A 20,289-nucleotide genomic window follows, 5' to 3' on the forward strand; every position below is an offset into this window, starting at 1 on the left:
GTGACCAGGGAGATGCTGTCTTCTTGCTGGTGATGGGGAGCATGGCTCTTGCTTGCTTGATGTCCAGGTGTAGGTGGTCTGGCTTGCTGGCCTGGCTAGTGATTCTCTGTCTGTCTGGCTAGGGGGAAATACTTTTGCTGGCTTTTGTGATTAAAGGGGTAACTGCTGAACTTAGCGTGCCAGATAACAATCGTGAGAAGGAACATTAGCAGGTTGCCTTAAGGAGAACAATAGTAAACAATAACTTGTGTTTGGCAATGAAAGGGGAACCTCAGAAGGTCCTGTGCTAACCGTGGCAGAGGCAGCACAATAGTGGATGTCTGAAATTACTTCAAAGGTCCTGAACGTGATGGGAGAGGGCAAAAGTGTGTCTGTGTGCTATTGGATGATTATGCTTAGCCTTTCATTCTAGGTTTTGTACAAACTCCTTGAAAATACCTTTGGATACTTTCCTTCTCTTATGGAGGAGAGAAGGAAAATAAATCATGAAATAAATAAATCTTTTGTAGTTCTACACTTGTGTCCGTTTCTTCCCTGGTTGACAAACATCCAAAATCACTTTTGCAACAGAATTTGTAGCCCAGATGGTATCCCCCTTGTATACTGATCAACTGCAGCACCTCTTGGTGAGTGTCTAATCCGCAGACCAGGTGAGTTCATGCATTTCTGTCTGTCACAGGGAGTGCGCTGGGACCAACTAGAAAGAGGTGAGGTGGTGGCAAGCTGAATTTCTGTAATTCTACGTAATTCCTTTAGTTTGGAAACAGTAAAAGGTATAGTGAAGGGTACTTTGTTATTGGAAATCTGGAATAATTGGAGCAAAGTTCCTGGGTACCCATGGGTTGTCAAGAAAAAGGGCTGTGGAATTGTGTCGAGATACCTGCTGGCTATGAACTGCTTTAGAGACTGGAGACCAGTCCTGGGATGTACCTAGGGTTTTATGGGCCCAAAATTCTGTGGATGTAGGATTATTAAGGTCAGCTAATCGAGTACAGATAGAAATGACAAAGAGGTAAAACAATACTTATTATCACAGGAAGCAAGGGGAGGTATAAGACCAATAATTGAAGATATTCTGCCAAGAGGGATTTTAATTCCTTGCAGGTATCCCTGTAATACTTCTATCTTGCTATTTAAAAAACCTAAAGTAAGCTCAGATGGGAAACTGTTCATAGATTTGTCCAAGCAATAAATAAATGGGTAACTGTACTGCATCCACTGGTTTCTGATCCTTCAGCAATTATAACCATGATACCAGCTAACACAAAATGTTTTACAGTAACTGATTTGTGCCCAGCTTGCTTCAGTATAATGGTGCATCCAGAATCTCAGTATATTTTTGCCTTCACCTGGGAAGGGAAACAGTAACGTGGACTGTATTTCCTCAAGAGTTTGCAGGATCATCAACTTTATTTTTGAAAACCCTAGTGACAGATTTACAGGACATAGAGTTTACCAGTAACTCTGCATTAATACAGTGTGTGGATGATGTGTTAATAGCAAGTACAAATAGGGAAAATTGTGTTGAAGGCACAAGTAACGCTGGTTGCTTTGGCTGATAAAGGCCATCAGGTCTCCCCAACCAATGTGCAATTCTGTAAAGAAAAGGTAGGGTATTTAGGATATTTTTTATCAGGAGATGGCAGGAAGATACCAGATGACTGAACAAAAACTATCCAAAATACGCCTAGGCCTACAACTAAGAAACAGGAATAGAGCAACAGTTGCATACTCCCTACCACCCACAGTCGTCAGAGAAAGTAGAAAGAATGAATCAAAGCCTTAAAGATATATCAAAGATTTGTGCAGAGGCTAAAATGGCCAGATGCTATACCTGTTGCTTTAATGCACATAAGGTGGATGCTGAATAAATTGAGATTGACCCAGCAGAAGTTGTTATCTGGCAGGAATAGTCAAATTCTGAAGACATACAGGGCTGCAAAAACTAGTTATTCCAGTCTGTTGCCTTTTTTTCAAGATTTCTACTTGTGGAGGGACCCCCAGTTCCAAGCCTCTGGTGAATACACCCAGATTTCAGTCTCCAAGGGTATAAAAAGAAATATTTATGAAAAAGGGCTCTAGAGGAAAGAACCAGGGCTGAGTATCAGCTTGGTCTGTACACCTCTCAGTGTCCAGGGAGTACTTTGAGGTCATTGTCAGCATTGTCAGAAATTTACTTTATGGGGTATGTGCCTCCACTGCAGTAACTGTCCACGCGCCAGTGATCAGGAGTGCTGCTGCAGAGGACTGGAAAATCTAATGTAGAAATCCCTACATATTCTCAGGATGTAAAAGTCAGTCTCCCTCTGGCTTTCCTCAGTTTCAGAAGTCTTGAGTCTGTCAGTACTTTAGTTGATTTCCATGGAGTTGCATTGCTTTGTCGCAGCGTGGTTCGGACCTGCGTGAGGGACCCCTCCATCATGAGGGAGCTGGGAATTATGCTGTTCCACCTTCTCTTCCATGCAGATCTGACCCAGTCCTTCCTGCTGTGAATGGAGCCATTAGTCTGGGAGGCTACATCTGCTTCCACCGAGGGTGGGAGAAACAGGCATCAACCTTCCGGCACTGCCCAATACACAGAAGAAATATTTGCACCTTCGGAAAATCTTACTTACTTCAGATTTTCAGGGTATGCAAGAATTTAATCTAGTCTGAAAAGGCCGTATTTATTTCCTGTCTTGGCCTCAGCCAAGGCTACCTCATTAAAGAGTGTTGTGACTCAAGGACTTTTCAACTTGCCTCTTAAGTTCTAGTCACCATGCTGAAGCCGTGTTTCCAGCTTTGATCCTATAAAACACTGCTTTTCAGCTTCTGAATTTGTGGACCCCTAAACTTTTTTTCAGTGGACGTCTGGTCGTTGTACGATGAATTTCAGCCTGCCGATGACTATTTTTCTAACCTTAGTCTGTGTTTGCCAATGACTTCTGGTAAGCAATGCAAAGTTAGATGAGCTGGATTTTATTTTTTTTTAATTGATGAGTATGTCTGTGCTTTTTAAGAGAAGCTTCTTAAAGCTCTTGAACACTAATTTGCTGCAGGTACCCGTGGTTGCAGTTTCTTGTGTCTGGTAGGTGGCGAAGCTTCAACAAAATGCACAAAGTGTTTTTACTGCTTTTTCAAGTCTTTTGACTGTCACATTAGGTTATCCATGGTATTGCACCACTGGGGTGGGGAATCCCTGTCATAACCACCTGCGACCTTGTGGTTGTAAAGCTGTTTTGGTGGCTTTTGTCCCCATTGTGTACTGTGTTGAAAGATTTTCTTAAATGAACCTGGCATTAACTTTTTCGTAACCACAGCAGACCACAACAGATGTCAGGCTAAGATACTAAGTGAATCCGACAAGGAAATTTTAAGCTATAAAATCTCTTTGACTTTTAAAGTAAAGTTTATGTGGTTAGTTTGAAGATGGCAACATTAGTGAAATTTCCCAAGTTCGTCTTCCAAGTTGGGATTTTGCCATATCATTTTTCCCTCACCAAAATGAGGCAAGGCAAAGCAAGAAGAAACAGGAAAAGAGGAACTAGTTGGCCTGATATTTCAGGAGTGAGTGGGTGGCTTCAGAGATACCCTGGTTGGCAGGAGCTGAGAATCTCTGTCGGAGACAATTTTGGCTATTCCTTCAAGAGCAGTCTAGGACAAAGACAGCTGGGAGCACTGGTGGCAGAGCTACATGATAGCAGCCTCTGAGCAAGGCCCAGGTGAAACTGATTGGGGGCTGGAATTCATCTGAGTCTTCTAAGTTATATTAGAGATGAAAGAAAAAACCCTCACAGTTGGTCTGCAGCAACCTGTGGCAGCTTGGATCCTAACTTGACTTCTCCTACTGTTGTCTACTCACAGAAACAGATTTTCCTCTGACTCTAGAGAAACTGGCCAGACCACATACAGGCACTGTACTTGCTGTCTTCAATATGGTCCTTCAATTAAGTTCTGTTCACGTAGCAGAGTGATTGAACCCATATGCCTGAATAGCTCTGTAAGAATAAGTTTGGGTTTTTTTTTCAAAGCACATGCAAAGCATTTCACCCTGCACGCAGTGGTGCTAAATATAATTTGTGTAGTTTCCAGCAGTTATTCCATATATGGACTCTTCTTTTTCTTCTGTCATCATGGGCCATACTCAGAGAGCTATGTCAGAGAAACTGTATGTGATTGGTATGCTTGACCTAGACAACTGGGATGCTTATGTTCTTGTTTGTCTCACCTGGCAGTGAGGCAACAGTGGAGCGCCAAAGTGAGATGGCAGGTGGTAGATGGTGCTGGGACCTACAACAATGGAGTTGATGCCTTCACCAGGCATAGCCTGAGCCTGTGCCCTGAGTGGGATGTGTGGGAAGGGTGAGGGTATGTGGCTGAAGCATTGAGACAGGATGATATCTGCCGTCAGACCATGTGCCTGGACCTCAGCACTCACTATTCTCCAGCACCCTGAGAAGCAGTGTGGCACAGTGCCTCTTCCATGTGCCTGCTTTTTGGTGGCCCTCCTTGGGTGCCCCATGCCCCATAGTTGCTCAGTGGTAGTGGCATTAGAGTTAAATGCGTGACATTGACCGTGAGCTCTCTGCAACCCTGATGAGTCTCATTCAGCATCAGAGAGAGAGCTGTGTTTGAAGACAGAGGCGAACTTTTAATCTGACTCAGAACAGTCTTTATTTATGGTCTCTTTGTGCTGGAAGCCGGGAAAACAGTGTGACAAAGTGTCCTCTTCACTCTCTTTTTTTCCTCTCACAGTGGCCTCTGATTAAACCTCACGTTGTGCAGCTGGTCGGTGGCTGTGGGGTGCCATGCAGGGCTGGGTGTTGTCTCATGGCAGAGGACCAGCCTCATGGGAGTTGGATGGATTGAGCTGAAAGGGGGGATCACCTGCAGGTTGTCTCTGAGGCAGAGATAGGAGGAATGTGAATGAAATTTCAGCTTCCTTCTCTCCTCCTGGTTTGCCTTATTCAGCATCTGAGCGCGAGCTGGTCAGGAGAAAATTCCTGGGGTGCAACTTTCCTTGGCAACTGTGGCGAATGGGCAATTTCAGGAGGTGGGGAGAGATGCCAGTGACCTGTGTGACACATGAGACCTCTCTGCTCTGGTCCGTGTGGTGGGAGAGAACCTCTCACCTGTCAGACATGCCGGCCGGCAGAGTGAGTGTCAGGGGTGCTTAGGGTGCGGGTCAGCTTTGAGAACCGGCTGCCATCAGTAAAATTATGTCTAGCACAACCTGCAACGCTTGCAGAGCATATGGTATTTGGGACCTGCCTGGAAAATCCTGTCTATGTCCGTGTTCCTGGTTTTCTGTAGCTAGGAGTCTGGGAGTGCGGGGTTTTATTTCCATTTTACAGCTCTGTGGAGTCCCTGACACAAAAGGGCCTTCATCTGGGACCAGAGGCCCTGGTCACTCTTCTTGGTATGCCAGTACAGCCTCTTTTGTCCAGAAGTCACTTGTTCTGAACACGATCTGCAGGGCTACCATGATTATGCATGTGCATTCCTAAATAAGTCGTAAAATAGCTGTAATTTCACACCTTTGCCATTAGAGAAACAAAGTGCATGAACAGTCTCTTTATCACCACGTAAGCATACATTTCTCTGTCTTTATCTTTGCTATTTCTCACTTGCTAGATTGCTATATTTCTTCAATCAAGAAAGAATTCAGACTTAAAGCATAGCTCTCTGGCTAGTTTCATGTAACGGAGAAACAATTCATGTAACGGAGAAACAATTCATATTCTTATGGATCTTCATCAGTCTCTGGGGTCCTGCTGCCCCCACACAGAAGCACCTCTCAGGCTTGCCTCCTGTTCCTGCCCTGCGGCTTCACAGTCAAACTCTCCTAAGAACCGATCAAAGCATGTTTAAAAAAATATGTCTCATTTCTGAATGGCTGTAGGTGTGGATTGGACAGGCAAGTGCTGCACAGTCCGGGGTGTACCTGCCCTGGCAGCCTGGGGCATAGCCATGGCTGTGCTGTTCCACCACAGGGGAGGGAGGGATGGATGGACGGACGGACGGACGGATGGACAGACAGTTGGAGGAGCAGACCTCTGGTAGCCAGCAGCATTTCCTGGCCTGGGGCTGTTGCTGGGGCAGGGAGCACTCAGCAGCAGCCAGCTCTGTGCATCGCCGGAGCTGCGGGTTTATTTTCTGTTTCCACGCCTTGGGTTTCTGGCATTTAGCTCTGCTGCCTCCCTTTGTGTGAAGCTAGGGCTGTGTATTTCCCCAGTTAACGCTGATGTGCATTAACGATAGTAAAAATAGGTGCACTGCTTACGATTACAAGCCTATTTAAAGGAAGATGTGCAGAGTTAGTATGTATAAATTTACTTTGTAATACTTCACAGCTTATTTCCTGCTTTACTTACCAAATCAGGTTTTCCAATCTCCTGAGCTCCACCAATGCCTCATGTCATGTAAGGAATGAATCTCCCTTCTCCTGTCATGATGCCGTCAGTGGCTGAAAGGACAAAATGGCCCTGTGAGCTTGCAGCTCACCAAGTGAAAAAGATTTTAGTTCATCTTCCAACTAGAAGTTCTTTTCTTCCCCCCCTGCCCTCTTCTTCTGGTTTCTGTTAAGCCTCACAAGGTGTTTTTGGTCTGCAATAATCACATAAAACTTTATGTGTGTTTATATGAAAAGGGGAAGTGAATTCTCTGGCTAACCAAGGGTGTTGTGGGCATTCATTAGCCATTGGTAGAAAGTAGTGTCTAATCTCATCTAAAAAATTCGTTACATATGAAATTTGAGAGGGTTGCTCTTAAGAGGACGACAACACAGATTGTGCATGTGCTGTCATCTTTATCCTGGCTGTGATTTCTCTTTTTTTTTTTTTTTTTTTTTTTGAAGCCTAATGGGATTTCATATACTGTGTGATGTATGGGGCACTTGCAGTCAGAAATATTGAACTCATAAATGTACTCATTTGCCCTGGAGTCACTGAGAGGGAGACTAAAGACAGGACACCGCAATGTCACAGTCATGCAGAGTCACTTCTGTAACAACAGCGCTACAGTAGAAAGGCCATATTTTTCTTTGATTTTACTGCAAATCTGTAAATGAGCTCTGTGAGGCTGCTATCACTGGCTGGAGGAGAAGGTGAACTTTTGCTGGATTTGGCTGTATGCAGACCTCTTTTGCATTTTGTGTTTTTTTCTGAGATTCTGAGCATTTTTGGGTGCTATTTTGAAGGGACCCTGCACACGCTCTCTGTTCTGCCTCGTGGTTCCACCACAGCACTGCAACCCTAAGCTTTACCAGCTTGCCCTTCAAGCATGAAGGTGAAATGAAGTTGAATGTGCACATCCGAGGCAGATGGTTAGCCCTAGTCTTGCAGGGGTATTTGAGAGAGATTTTCTTCATGTCATTTCAGCAGCACAGAAGGAAATGAAAGTGTTTCTTACTGTAAATACTTTTCTCTCTCCCCCTTCCTCTGCACTGCTGTGAGCGTCTGAAGACTCACTTCACTGCTTTTCTCAGAGAAGGGTATTTCTGTCACATCTTAGATAATTTAGGCCTGTCCTATGCACGTATGATAAAGACAGGATGGTGCTTTGGCAGCCTTGAACAAACTTGTAAATTTTGGACACTGGGAGCAGGAGGTGAGATGTGATTGTCATTATGTAGAAGTCAGAGGGGCCAAGCCACCGGCTGAAATGTGGAATTATCAAGCAGAGCCAAATTGTTTGAAAAATACTGCAGACTACAACACAAAGCATTTAACCATTTCTCAGATGTGCATATACATGTAATTCCATCGTGTGGAGCTTCCTTAATGAGCTGTGTCTATGTCCAGAGAAACAGTACAAAAGCGTAAGATTCCCAGACACATCATGAACTGCTGTCACGGTTATTCCCCAACGCATATGCTAAGAGCATCTAAAAAAATCCAGATGTTGGCTCTAATGCAATGGTGGTTTACTTCCTCCAGTGAGTGAGAGGGTTTCTGCTGTGTTACTTGTGTAATCCACCTTGGCAATCAGTGCAAAATGCCAGTGTGCTTTAAGCCATCTCAATGAGTGCGAACAGAGTATCTGGTCCTGTGCTGTAGATAAGCCAGTCTTCGCTGTGAACGAGTGACGAGTTTTCAGACTTGTCTCTGGGATGTTCACTCCAAACAGAGCCGGGGGGGGCTTTCAGGCTGCGTTCAGTCTAGTTTTGCAATGCAACTTAACTTCCCCTAACCTTTATTCTTTGCCTGGGGTGGCTGTATGGAGCCCTTTCCTACATGGCAGGTACCATTCGGTCACTGGAAGAGCCCAGCAAAGTTCACCTTTGTCCCACACCTCCTGCTGGTGAGACTCTCTGTGAATGATTGTTACTGGTATTTCAGAAAAACAGCGGTGCGCATGTGCAGTGCTTTATCCGACTGGACTGATTTCTCTTCCCTGGGTGGGGATGCTATACTTTGATAAACTGGAAAAGGATGAAAGAAATAGGTGTTTTCCCTTTGCCTGGTCTTGGCATTAGCATCTTCCTAACCAGAATGAGCTGACCAGGAGATATTTTTGTCTTTCCTCACCTCCCAGCCCTATTCTCACACTTGCAGCTAGCTCCAAGGTGCGGTACTTTGCAGAGCACATCGTGGCTCATGTTGGTTCAGCCCGAGTTCAGTCACCCAAAACCTTGTGGGTCTATTTTGAAACATTTTTCAATCTGTCCACTATAGAGTTTCTTTTCTTTTTTTTTTTTTCACTCTTGCTTCTGACATCATTTCCTGAACGCTATATTCACTGAGCACTGTAGCCAGATCGTCTTCTCAGCATATGATGCAAGGAGCTCTTTAAAATGGATTTCAGCTCTCCTTTTACTCTGCAGTGCTTGCTGGTGATAATATCTGTTACTCATGGTAAGTGGGATTTCTCTTTATGAAGCTGGCACAGATTTGCCTAGATGAGCAGACACCTTAATTTTGCTCCAAGATCTTTTAAGGACTCTACCAGGTTTGGGGAGACATCAAATAGTGTAACTGCTAATGCATGAAAGGGGCAGTCAGACCAAAGTAAGACAGATTATTGTTTTAGTAAACGAATGATAACTAACGATATAGTACTTTCTCAGCGTACTGCGTCTGTAAAAGCATTTCAACGGAGAACGTTAAGGTCTTTGTACGCAGAACAGTAGCTGGAGGGGCTGGAGAGCAATGTGGTCCTGCTCCTAACGCTCGGTGTGACCTTGGGTTAGTCCTGAGCTGCCGTTACCCTGCCATTTACCCATCCCTGATTTGCGTACAGCAACTTAGTAATGTGCCAGGATACTGTGGGGCTGCTTCAAGTTAGAACTGCGACCTTACTCTTTGGGTGAAAGGAGCTGTGCAGGCAGCAGTTGTTTTTGTTACCCTCTGTACGGGATCCATGGCATCGATTCCCCGAGGATCTTTCTTTGCACAGTCTCTCAGCTCTGAGGGGGAGGTGGTAGACAGTCATCTCAAATTTGAGGGGAGAAAAGACCAGCTGCTCAGCCTTTCATCACCCTCTGTGCATGGTGCACACCACTCCCGTGTTGTCAGAGGGGAAAGCTGGCCTTTATAGAAGGCTTCTCACTCCTCTGATTTTCAATTACTGGTGACCCCAGCCTGTCGCCAGGGCTGGGTCTGTCCCTCTTACATCTCACCTGGCCATTTGCCTTTCTGGGATGCAGCTGAGAGGGGGTGGTTGGACACGGCAAGCTCACTGCCCACACTCTCTGCTTCTCCTTTCAGGCTCTGTCACCTCGACCAGTGTGCTCAGTGGCAGCTCAGCAGTCTTTTCTGTGGGAATTCAAAGTCTGCAGAACCTCTCCAGAATGAGCAAGATGAATGTGAGATGCTTCACAGCTGTCTTAAATGATACTTTGTTGGCCAAGTGCGGCAATTCTGCTGGCAGATGCCTGAACTTGCAGAACGGCTCCCTGGTGCTGAGGAGTGTGGAGAAAGAGGACGAAGGAAAATATGAGTTTGTCTTTCACAACACCACCAGATTTTTTACACTGGAAGTATTTGGTAAGTGGCCTTCTTAGCAACAAACAGCTGATGAACTTGTGAGCCTGGCTGGAAGCCAGCGCCTTGAAATTCTTCCTGAGAGACTGCTTGAGCTTGCAGGAGCTATAGGTGCCTCCGGAACAGCTTTGTAAGTCTCTGGCACCTCAGGGAGTGGTAATGGTGACTGTAAACTATGGGATGCTTTTTGCATCCATGTTATCAGTCTCTCCTGTCTGTTGAGCCTTCCTTGAAGCAGCCAGTCAGTTGAGCTATGTGCTATTTTTCCCTGATGTAAGAGACAGCAGCATGAAGTATTCGTAAAGCTGAGCCTACAGTGTGTAGACATGTAGCTGGAGATTTCAGTCCATTTCCAGACTACTCTTCCTGATGGCTCTCATGAAAGCTCTCACTGACTGACAGCATTTTTCTGCCTGTGGACACACTTCCTTAAGGAATTAATCCTACCTGACTTGGCTCTGGAAACTGAACTGGACTTCTGTGCAGGTCTGGGTTGAAGTGTGTTGGGTTTTTCCCCCCGCTTCGTGCAGCCAAGGAGAGGTATTAAAGGAACCTGGGTGTGACTTTCTGATTTTTAGCTGCCCCTGAGCAGCTTGGAGGTCAGCATCTTCTGGGTCTTTTCAGAGACCAGTGATAGGTACCTTATTGTGCCAGCTTCCCTACTGTCCTCCCCGTAGCCTCAGAATGGCCGCTCCCCTTCATGTGCCTGCTCATCCATCTGTGGGATGAGAAGATAGAAACAAAGTCGCTTCTGTGCAGGATCCAGCTCATTGCTTGGGTTAAAATGGAGAAGGCTTAAATGGGTTTTCCCCCCTGCTGAATAGTGCTCCAGCCAGCCAGTGGCCATTGCTGTGGTCCTCATCTCCACCGTTCCTTTTGCAGAGCTTTCACTTACACAAGCTTCTAAGAGAAATTGAAGCGTATGAAATTGTAATGAAAATGTCTCAACAAACTGGTCTCAGTGAAGACAAATGAATCCTTACATCTTTTGGGCGCAAACAAGCGGAACTGCCACGGAGAGTCAGTCAAAGATGTGACTCCTTGGCACCGAGATCAGGGGCTTAGATTCAAAGTAGGCAAATACTGCAGAAGTGTCCTGGATTTAGCCTCCATTTCAGTGGATTTGCTTTGGGAATGTTTGTCTCCTCATTGTGTTCTGTTGCTGCAGCCTTCCAGTACCTAAATGGGACCTATAGGAGAGATGGGGAAGGACTCTTTTATCATGGAGTGTAGCAACAGGATGAGGGGTAATGGTTTTAAACTGAAAGAGGGGAGATTTAGATTAGATATTAGGAAGAAATTCTTTACTGTGAGGGTGATGAGACACTGGAAGGAGTTGCTGAGAGAAGTTGTGGATGCCCCATCCCTGGAGGTGTTCAAGGCCAGGCTGGATGGGGCTTTGAGCAACCTGCTCTAATGGAGGTGTCCCTGCCCATGGCAGGGGGCTTGGAACTCATGATCTTTAAGGTTTCTTCCAATTCATAGAATGGTTTGGGTTGAAACCTGAACCATTCTGTGATTCTGTAACTAAGTTGGGGAAACAGTTTCACAGCAAAGGTATTCCCGGGGCCAGTGAATTTTAGCTGAAGATGATGTCCTAATTGAAGAAAGTGATTTCTGAGGTTATTTACATGGATGTTTGCATAGATGTTCTCAATGTGACTCTTGCTGTCATAAAACCATACCACTTCTCTGCCTAGTCTGTATTTGCAAAATGGCAAATGTAGGAAATAGATTGGCTCCTTCTAGTAAACTAAAAAAGACAATTTCAGGAAAACGTAGTAATATCAATGATTCATTACGTGGTTTTAAATTGTTTTAGTCCAGGTCATCCTATCTAACTGCAGGTGTCTGGTGTTGATACCTATATTGGGCATGATTTGTACTCGTTCCTCTCTAAAATGGAAGAAGAGCCAGAATGACAGCAAAAGAACAAACCTCTGGTGAAGGAGAGTGCCGAGTCTCCTATGAAGCTATGGTTATCTGCTGATTACAGAGGAACCCTCTGGCTGGCAGATGCTTTGGGTGTTTCCATCATCCTCCCAGATCAGGGGCTTTTATTTTTTGCTTTTCCAGTTTCAATAAAGAAAATGAAGAGATGCCAGATTTTTGTGGCATTAGCAGGGTGGGGTGGGCACTGCTAAGCATTTCAGGGCTGGGGGCAGGCACCAAAGAGTCTAGTTACTTCTGTGCTCCCTGGCTACCGGTAAATGCAGTGGTAGTAAGACTGCTGTTAAGGGAAGCTCCTGTCCACCTCACGTTCACTGTTCCTCACCTCTCTCTTTCCTCCCTGTTCCTGTTGCCCCGTGCTGTGTGTGACCAGAGCCGGCCATTGGTATCCAGTGCTTCCCTAATGGGACTGGTGAGTTGTCCTGCGACGTGAACAGCAACGAGAGCACCAGCTTTCAGTGGCTGCTGAATGGCACCGCGCTGAGTGCCCCTGAGGCTTGCGTTAAGGATGGCGGGAAGAAGGTTCGCCTGGACAAAACAGTGCCTGGAGAATTTGTTTGTGAGGTTTACCACGGTAACAGTGTCACGAGGACCCAGCCTGTTGTGCTGTCTTGCAGCTATGGTGAGTAACAGCGTCTCCAGAAAATGTCCCTTTTGGTCTCTCGCAGCAGAAAACTAATTGTTGCTGTCTGCATAATACTGAACTCTTCTGTCCTCTGGCAGCTGCTTTCCAGACTTACCACATCCTCCCTTTAGAAAGTGTGCCTTTGACCTCTTTCTCTCTCCTGTGTCTTGGACTGACACAGCCCATGATCACAGAATGGATGAAAGTTTGTTCAGGAGGTTCTCTTACCCAGCTCTGCGGCAAGGATGGATTTCTATCTGTCTATTTTCCTACTTCCCAGTGATGGAGACCTCGCACCCTCCTCTGCACTGCTCCTCTCTGCCGGTTTAGAAACATGAGCTGCTTCCTACTCTGACATTCATCCATTACCCAAATGGCCTTCCAGTTTCTGCAACATTCCTGTAAAAATTCCTCTGCTAATTCAGCCCTGTTGCTGCTGGACTCAACTGAGGTGTTTTGCCTTGTCTCTTTCCTCCTTATCTAGGCTAGCTGCACAGAGATTTACCAGTCTATACGAATGTCTCTCCATCAGCCCCACACCATCAGAGGGTGGGGTAAAGACACAAGTCATTTACCTACGAAATGTAGAGCTTTTTTCCCCTCTGTGTCCCTGCTTGGGTATGTAGTTCTGTGAGAAGGCTGTGACTTTATCCATTTACAAGCTATCCATAAATGCCGAGTACTCTACTTGAATGAGGCCATAGTCTAATGAGACAGAAATTCCGTATCTTATCAAAACTGCCAGACCCTCATGATGCAAAACACTGGTCTGTGTTGGAAGCTCACATTTATTAAAAAAAATTAAAAAATAGATTAGATATCCTTGGGTGTGATTTCACTTGCATCTCCAGTGTTGAAGCTTTTTCTCCTTTCTGGCAGTGAGGACAGTCATCAAAACTACATCAGGGTGCATAATTTAACCATAAGGTTTTTGACTAATTTAGCTGTAATTTAATTTAATCACTTTTCTACAAGAGTAGTTGTACCATCCAATAGCACTTAGCATTTTAGAAATTGTCTGAGGCATTCCAACTCCACAGCAGATACTGTTTTTTCTGCTATGGTTGGCATACAGTTGGTGTGAAAGCAAAATTACTGACATAAACCCTGTATCGTGTGTGCTGGCATTCAACAGAAACACCGGGTGCTGTTCGTGCCCACACATCGGTGCCGCTGGCCAACCTGTAAAAGTTTGGTATTTGTGATTATGGAGCAGTGGCCTTAATTTTGTCCAGTTAAATTGGTCAGAGATTGTTCAGTGTAGTCAGACGCAAGTTGGCTGAGGCACTGGGGAGCGAAGATCCATGAGCTGTTCAGTCAAGCCCTGTGATAAATCACGCGAGTGCTGACAGTTACTATTGTTTATTCTGGGTGGCTGCCCAGTCCCCCGGGTGCGATATCAGTTCCCCATTTCCTCTTGAAAAGCCCACAGGGGAGTTTAGTGATAGCTCTGTTGCGATGGACACGCGCACGAACACGTATTTGGAAGGGTCTGAGAGCAAGAAAGTAGCAGCGATTCTACTTTTTAGTCACCAAATGCAACCGCATTTGTAAAAAGTGAACTAAAGCAATTCTGAATACTAGTAAACTGAACTGAAGAGAGAAATGAGTTCAATTAAATTAATTAAAGACTAATTCATTATTTTTGTGCATTATTATTTGCTCCAGGCAAAGGGCTGAATATAGTTTTTCCTCTGTAGGTATAAGATCTACATAAAAGCACCTATTTGGGCAACCTGTTGGCCGGTGAAATGAACTTTGAATAATTGTCAGTGTAAAATAATTTGGCAGAAATACTGTGAATTTCCCAGGAATCAAAGGGATCACGCAGGATCTAAAGCAGAGGATTCAGAAGTTAACCAGTCAACATATATAAAAGGTTTTTATTAGTTCAGTACTTGTTTTATTGTTTATTACCAATTTTTCACAAAATATTTTATCTCAAGGAGATCGTTTTAACAAATGGCAAAGTTTTAAGGAAAAAATATTCAGGAAAAAAAAATTTCCAACATATATTTATGTCTTTGACGATATTCTCTAAGCTTTCATCAAAAAGGAAATAAAATTATTAGGGAAATGATTTCTCATTTGCTAAAAGTTTAATTTTGAGTATAGATTTTTTGAACTTGGCAACTGTTCCTAAGGAGACTGGAACAAGCACTCCGAAAATACTTTGAGTATGTGTGATTTCCCACACAGGAGCACCTGTCTACAGTTGTCTTTACTGTTCTGGTGAGTATGTGGACTATGAAATGTAGCAGATCCTGGAAAGTTTGAAACACTTCCCAGTCTCTGGGGATATGCAGCAATTTGTGCATTTGTGGTCTTGAAAACAAGCTCCAAATAAGCCTGTTGGTTTCTGCAGTGCCGTGCTCTGCAGGTGTGTGCGCAGCTGAAAAGAAGCCGAATGATTCAAAAAGGCATGGCGTAGGTTTGCCTAAGGAGTTTTAAGGAATTTTTATTACAGTGATAGTTGAGCTGTATGGATTTTATTTTCATATGGGAAGAAGAGTTTTCCTCCTGGCTGCCCCAGGTTGGAGCACATTGTCTCAGTGAAGGAGTGAGTCTGGACGGGTCTCTCTTTTCTGCGCGTCTGTGATGCCCTTTACCACCTTCCCTGCTCAGCAGACACGTACGTGCAAGTCCGACCCCATCAAAGCAACCCTGAGCAAGGGGTTCTGAACTGGGTAGTAATTAGCACCGACTTGTGTGTGGCCGTCTGCTCAGCCATCTGTAGCCTTTGCCTACTGCTAGGTGTTTCTCATGATCTCCGTTGGGAAGGGGGATAAAGAGAAATCCTTCCCCGTGCAGCAGCTATGCCGGTTTCCAACAGCTCTGACTGGGGTGGCTGGAGTCTCTGGTGCCTGAGGAAGTGCAGGCTCTGATCAGACTTGCTTTGAGGTTGGCGTAGTCATTACATGGCTGTCCTAAGTGGATTCTCTGGGGGCTAATACAAACTCTAAGGGTAGACTTTGCAGCTTTTCTTTCAGCATGAGGTGCTAGTTTAGGTCTCACTCTTCTCAACTGCCTGTTTTCATAAAACTTGTTGAAATGTGGTATCTTTCAAATCACCACCTTCCCTGTTAAATTTGATTAAAACTTAAGAATTATCTTAGATGTTACTAGTTAGAGTAAGCAGAAGGAAATGCACACAGCTTAGTCACACAAGCCTCTTCTCTTAACAAAAAATTCCATACCATAATTAAATGATGTGACATAAATCGTGATGTGCCACAGTTCACAGTGTCAGTTCCTCTGATCCAAACTGAAGCAACAGCAATGCCAACATGCTCTAATCTGGCTGCAGGGTTTCTCCTGTTTGGGGAAAGAAGCTTGTCCACCCTGGTAGCTAACAATGCCACGTCCTTCTTGCAGGAGACCTGCTGCAGTACCCATGGTTCATTTACATCCTGGCAGGGTGCGCAGGGGGTGCGGTTATCCTGGTGGTGGTTGTGTCTTCAATCATATGTTGCTGCATGAAGAGGAAACACAAGTTCATCCCAGTGCCTTCAGGTGAGTGGAGAACACTGTTGCCCCCTGGGATGGATGAGTCTCACAGAGGACTGTGTTTGTGCAGGCTCGTGTTGAAATAGCCTCAACATAAACTGGTCTCAGCTGGGTGGCTACTTGTCTTCTAGCCAGCCCTTTCTTGACCTGGTGGAGCAGAAAGCTGCTTGCTGGTAGGCAACTGTTATGACCAGCAAGGTCTTGAATTAAACCTTGCTTTTCCTTTTTTTTTTTTTCACCTCACTCTTGCCACCATGTGCTCCTGCCAGAAAGAAACACAGCAAAACCTTTACTAGGGGCAAAAAAATTTGAGTCTCATTCAGGTCTGATCCTGAAATGACCTGAAGGCTTCTGATGGCCGTTAGTTTTCAGCACCAGCCCTGAGTGCAATCTGCCCAGGCCCAGTGAAGCCACCTCAAGCTGTGATCCTGCCAGCATGGTCAAGCTGGTCTCTGACAGGTTGGCAATGGCCTTTTGTACTCAGCATCTGTCTGCTCTGGGAATGAAGCCAGAGCTGCATGAGGAGGAGACACAATCGTGTGTTGGTGGTCTGGCTTCACAATGATCGTGCTGAGGCTGCTGGGATGTGAAGGATCTCTTTCCTTCAAGTCTCCGGTTTTGGTTTTACAGAGGAGGAGAAAGATGATGGACTAATCATGTCTGTGGTCTCCAGTGAAGGTGTGAAGAGCCCCCCCAATGGAGACCATGTTGAAGCTCAAGCCGCCCAAACTGACTGCCCTCCAAAGCCTGGTGGGTCCAGTGACTTGTTTTGAGTTGTACAGATAGCTTGTTTGGGAGGGTGAAGGACAAAATATATGTGTGTGGCTGGTGGGGGAGAAGCTGACTAGAGAGAGGCCTGGGACTCGCTAGTACTGGGAAGATGCTACATCTTGTCCAGATGAAAGAAGTTGCAGCAGGTCATTTATCAGTACCTAGCTCGTGCTCGGCTTCTGCACAGGAGGAGCTTTCCCCTCACCCAGCCATGAGATGTAGTGTCAGCTGCCTCATAAGCAACCCACAGAGGGTACTGCTAGCATACCGCAGACTCTCTGTTCCAGTATCTCCTGTGCTAAAATACACATCTCAAAAACAGCAACCCCCCAACACTTGGCAATTTTCTTGCAAATTTATCACACACACACCCTTCTCATCAATAACATTTTATAAGAATCAGCATTGTTTTTGTAAGCAGTCATCTTCAGGACTGCATCCAACAATATGCTGAGCTGTAAACACAGCTAAATCCCATCAAAGCCAAAGGCTTGTATATTTCCTTAAATTAGGGCTAAAGTGGGAATACGCTCACATTTTAAATCCTTCAAAGCAATCGAGAATAAAACTCCGGAGCTTTAGCACAGTACGGTCAAGAGAGTGCAGCAATAAAAACCTTTCAGAAATCTCCTGTTCTGTGAGTGCTTGATATTAGTATTACACTTTTTGCATTATGTTTCCCTCAATTTTATTTCTGAAATACGAATGCTGGCAACACCTTCTCGAGTACTGCATCGTCAGCAGCTGAAGTAGGTCTAGCAGAGACATCATGAACTGGAGCAACATTACATAGGTCACAGCCTGGTCTCAGCACTGCTGTCTCCACTCCTGGTGCCCTTCACTGTACCACACACAGCCTCTCAGCAGCTCAGCTCTGCTTTATGTCTAACTATGCTTTGCTCTGCTTTCGAAATATTAAATGCTACTCATGAACATAGTGCAAGACAGAAAAAAAAGAAAAAAAGATGCAAGTCATTCAGGTCATTGTTTAATATTAATATACTTAAAGTGTAGAACTCTTTTTTTTTTCAATACAAAATTTACACATTGTCAGTTTGACTAACAAAGTATCCCATATTTAAATTTTCTCCAAATGAGTAAAAGGCAGAGGTGCGTGTGGAAAATGTTTAGTTGAGAACATACTAAATGTGTGCTGTTAGCCAGCTCTAATTACTCAGATGTAACTGAATAGATTTGGCTTTGGTTTATTTTGGGCAGTTGAGCCCAGAGACCTTCAGCACCAAAGTGTCTAAAGAGCCATGACGGACAGCTCAATAAATGAGTAGTTACAAAGAAAATTGAAATTTGGCTTGCAGATGCCTGGGGAGAGGGGACTGAGTGGGTTAGGCAGCCAGTAGCATCAGGGACTGGGAGGAGGATTTCCATGAGTGGGCACTTATAAACCATTTCTCCCTTCTTTTCCAGATGCTGCCCAGACTGGTCAAGGTGTTGAGCCTCAGCCACTTGTGGAAGAAAACTTACCAGTGGAGATAGAGCCCGAGGAAATGCCAGACCCAGAGGTCGTAGTTGATGTGGAAAGCCGGGAAAATGCCTCGGACTGTTTCCTGGATCCAACTGATGACTGATCTGGCATGCTTGCTGATCCCCACCCTGTCTTGAAGCCTATGACACCTGTCCTTTGCATCCCATAGTCTCATTGTGTGTAAGATTTAGTCTGGAAAATTTTATCAGGGAAAAGATATGAGGTGACAGGCCTGGTAACCTCATTTAAAAAAAAAAAAAAAAAAAAGAAAAAGAAAATATGAGCAAAAGCACATGTGTGACTTCAAGGCCACAGTGCTGTGGGTAGACAGGTTCATTAACCAACAAAACTGGGCAGCTCTTTGATGCTTTGCCTCTTAATAGACCTGCAGCTAAACAGTGGAGCCCTAGAGGACAGCCTGAAATGAGGCGGGTGGTTCCTCCTGCTCCCTGCCCACCCCGTGCCTTGCCATGTCTTCACCTGCCGGTGGTTTCTGCCAGGGGCAGGCATGACAAGTGGATTTAGGTGGCCTGCCGGTCCCAGATAGAAACAAAGACCTGCCAGAAATTTCCTGAGAAAGCCCTTTCTCAGGAGATTTCAAGGCATTTTTCACAGGCCCGGCAAAAAAGCCCAGTGGAGTTTTTGGCTAGGTATCTGCTGTGCCGGGTGTCTGTCTGAATCACTCCGCTGAACTCCAGACCCTTTGTGATGTGGCCCTCACCGCTTGCTGCCTGGGGTCGGGATCGGTGGTAGGGGCTGCTGCGTGCAGGGCCTGGGAGGTGATGCTGGCTTGCTCATCTTTCAGTGCCCTGTAATGGCAGGGGGCTACCGATTTTACCTTTTGGCAGAGCCTAACTGCTCGGGTTGCCAGTGAGTTAAAACAGCTCTGTCACTAGCTTGCTTGCTTGCAGCGGATGGGTGCGTGGGGCTTGGGTGTGTAATTTTGACAGAAACGTTGATTATAATGCTGAGATCCTGCACCAGTGCAAGCGTTAGTGCCTTTAGTGTAACGGTTTAGCTACCACAAGCTGATTAAGCTGGCCATCTGCCTGTGCATGTAGGCTTTTTCAGTGCTGTGCTATTTGCACAGACAGCAGCAATTTTTAGAATCTCTTAGGCAAGTCTTGCTGCTACGCACGTCCTGTTCTGCTCTGGGGAGGTTTTGCGAGTGGAGCAGCTGGGGTAGACCTGCAGGGATGAAGGACGAAGTGAGGAGAGGGTAAGGACTTCGTCCCAGGCAGCAGGTAGCTGGGTCCCTGGCGAAGCTGGCAAGGGCTGGAGGGCTGTCAGACCACAGGGACAGCTGCAGGATGCACTGCCAGAGCAAGGTATTTGCTGTATAAGTGCATTTTGATAGCTGGAACGTTGCTGTTAAACTAGCCCAGTGGACTAGAAGGACATAGTAGAGTAACAGCAGAGGTGGTACAGATTGGGGCAGAAGGGGATGGGGAGGTGTGTATTGCATTCCTCTCTTCCCTTGTCATTTTGTCCCTGTTTTATATTGTGCTGACATTGTGCCATGAATCCCTTGGCAATGGATTTGAGGTAAATGCCACCCAATGAAGTCTGCAAGTACCCCAGCAAAATCAAAGCCCAGCTGAACGCTTCTCTCCCAGGCGGGGGAGCTGGTGGGACGGCTACGTGCTTATCTGGAGGACCTTCGTATCTGTGTACATGGCAAAGCTCTGCATTGGTGACGCCCAGCCATAGGTGGTTGCTCTTGTTGTTTCCTTGTCCTGTGACTCTGTTTAGAAGATTTTTGGAGTTTGTGCGCTGTGTTGGTGGTGATTCAGCCTGTCTCTGCTTATTAAGGCTGCTGTAGGAATCAGATTTTCCACAGTAAGAGGGAGATAATAATTCTTTTCCTCACGGTGCTGCGCTATCTCCTTTCAGTACAAACATTCCTCAGAGGCTGTGAGTTGAATGACTGAATGACAGAAACGCGATGCCAAGGGCTTGGGGTGGCAGCTGCCTATGGGCAGCACAGCGGC

General features: G+C 45.5%; 1 protein-coding gene across 1 annotated transcript; it reads left to right on the forward strand.

Moving 5' to 3' along the window:
• The first annotated feature begins 8,740 nt into the window (after positions 1-8,740).
• On the forward strand, positions 8,741-18,545 carry LOC141471291 (uncharacterized). The gene is made up of 6 exons (XM_074157762.1): positions 8,741-8,834; positions 9,687-9,965; positions 12,286-12,534; positions 15,913-16,050; positions 16,675-16,794; positions 18,241-18,545. The coding sequence occupies exons 1-6, from the start codon at positions 8,774-8,776 to the stop codon at positions 18,399-18,401; spliced, it is 1,008 nt and encodes a 335-aa protein (XP_074013863.1). The 5' UTR covers positions 8,741-8,773; the 3' UTR covers positions 18,402-18,545.
• Positions 18,546-20,289: the final 1,744 nt, after the last annotated feature.

Source organism: Numenius arquata, chromosome 1 (genome assembly GCF_964106895.1).
Source record: "Numenius arquata chromosome 1, bNumArq3.hap1.1, whole genome shotgun sequence".
Taxonomy (NCBI): Eukaryota; Metazoa; Chordata; class Aves; order Charadriiformes; family Scolopacidae; genus Numenius; species Numenius arquata.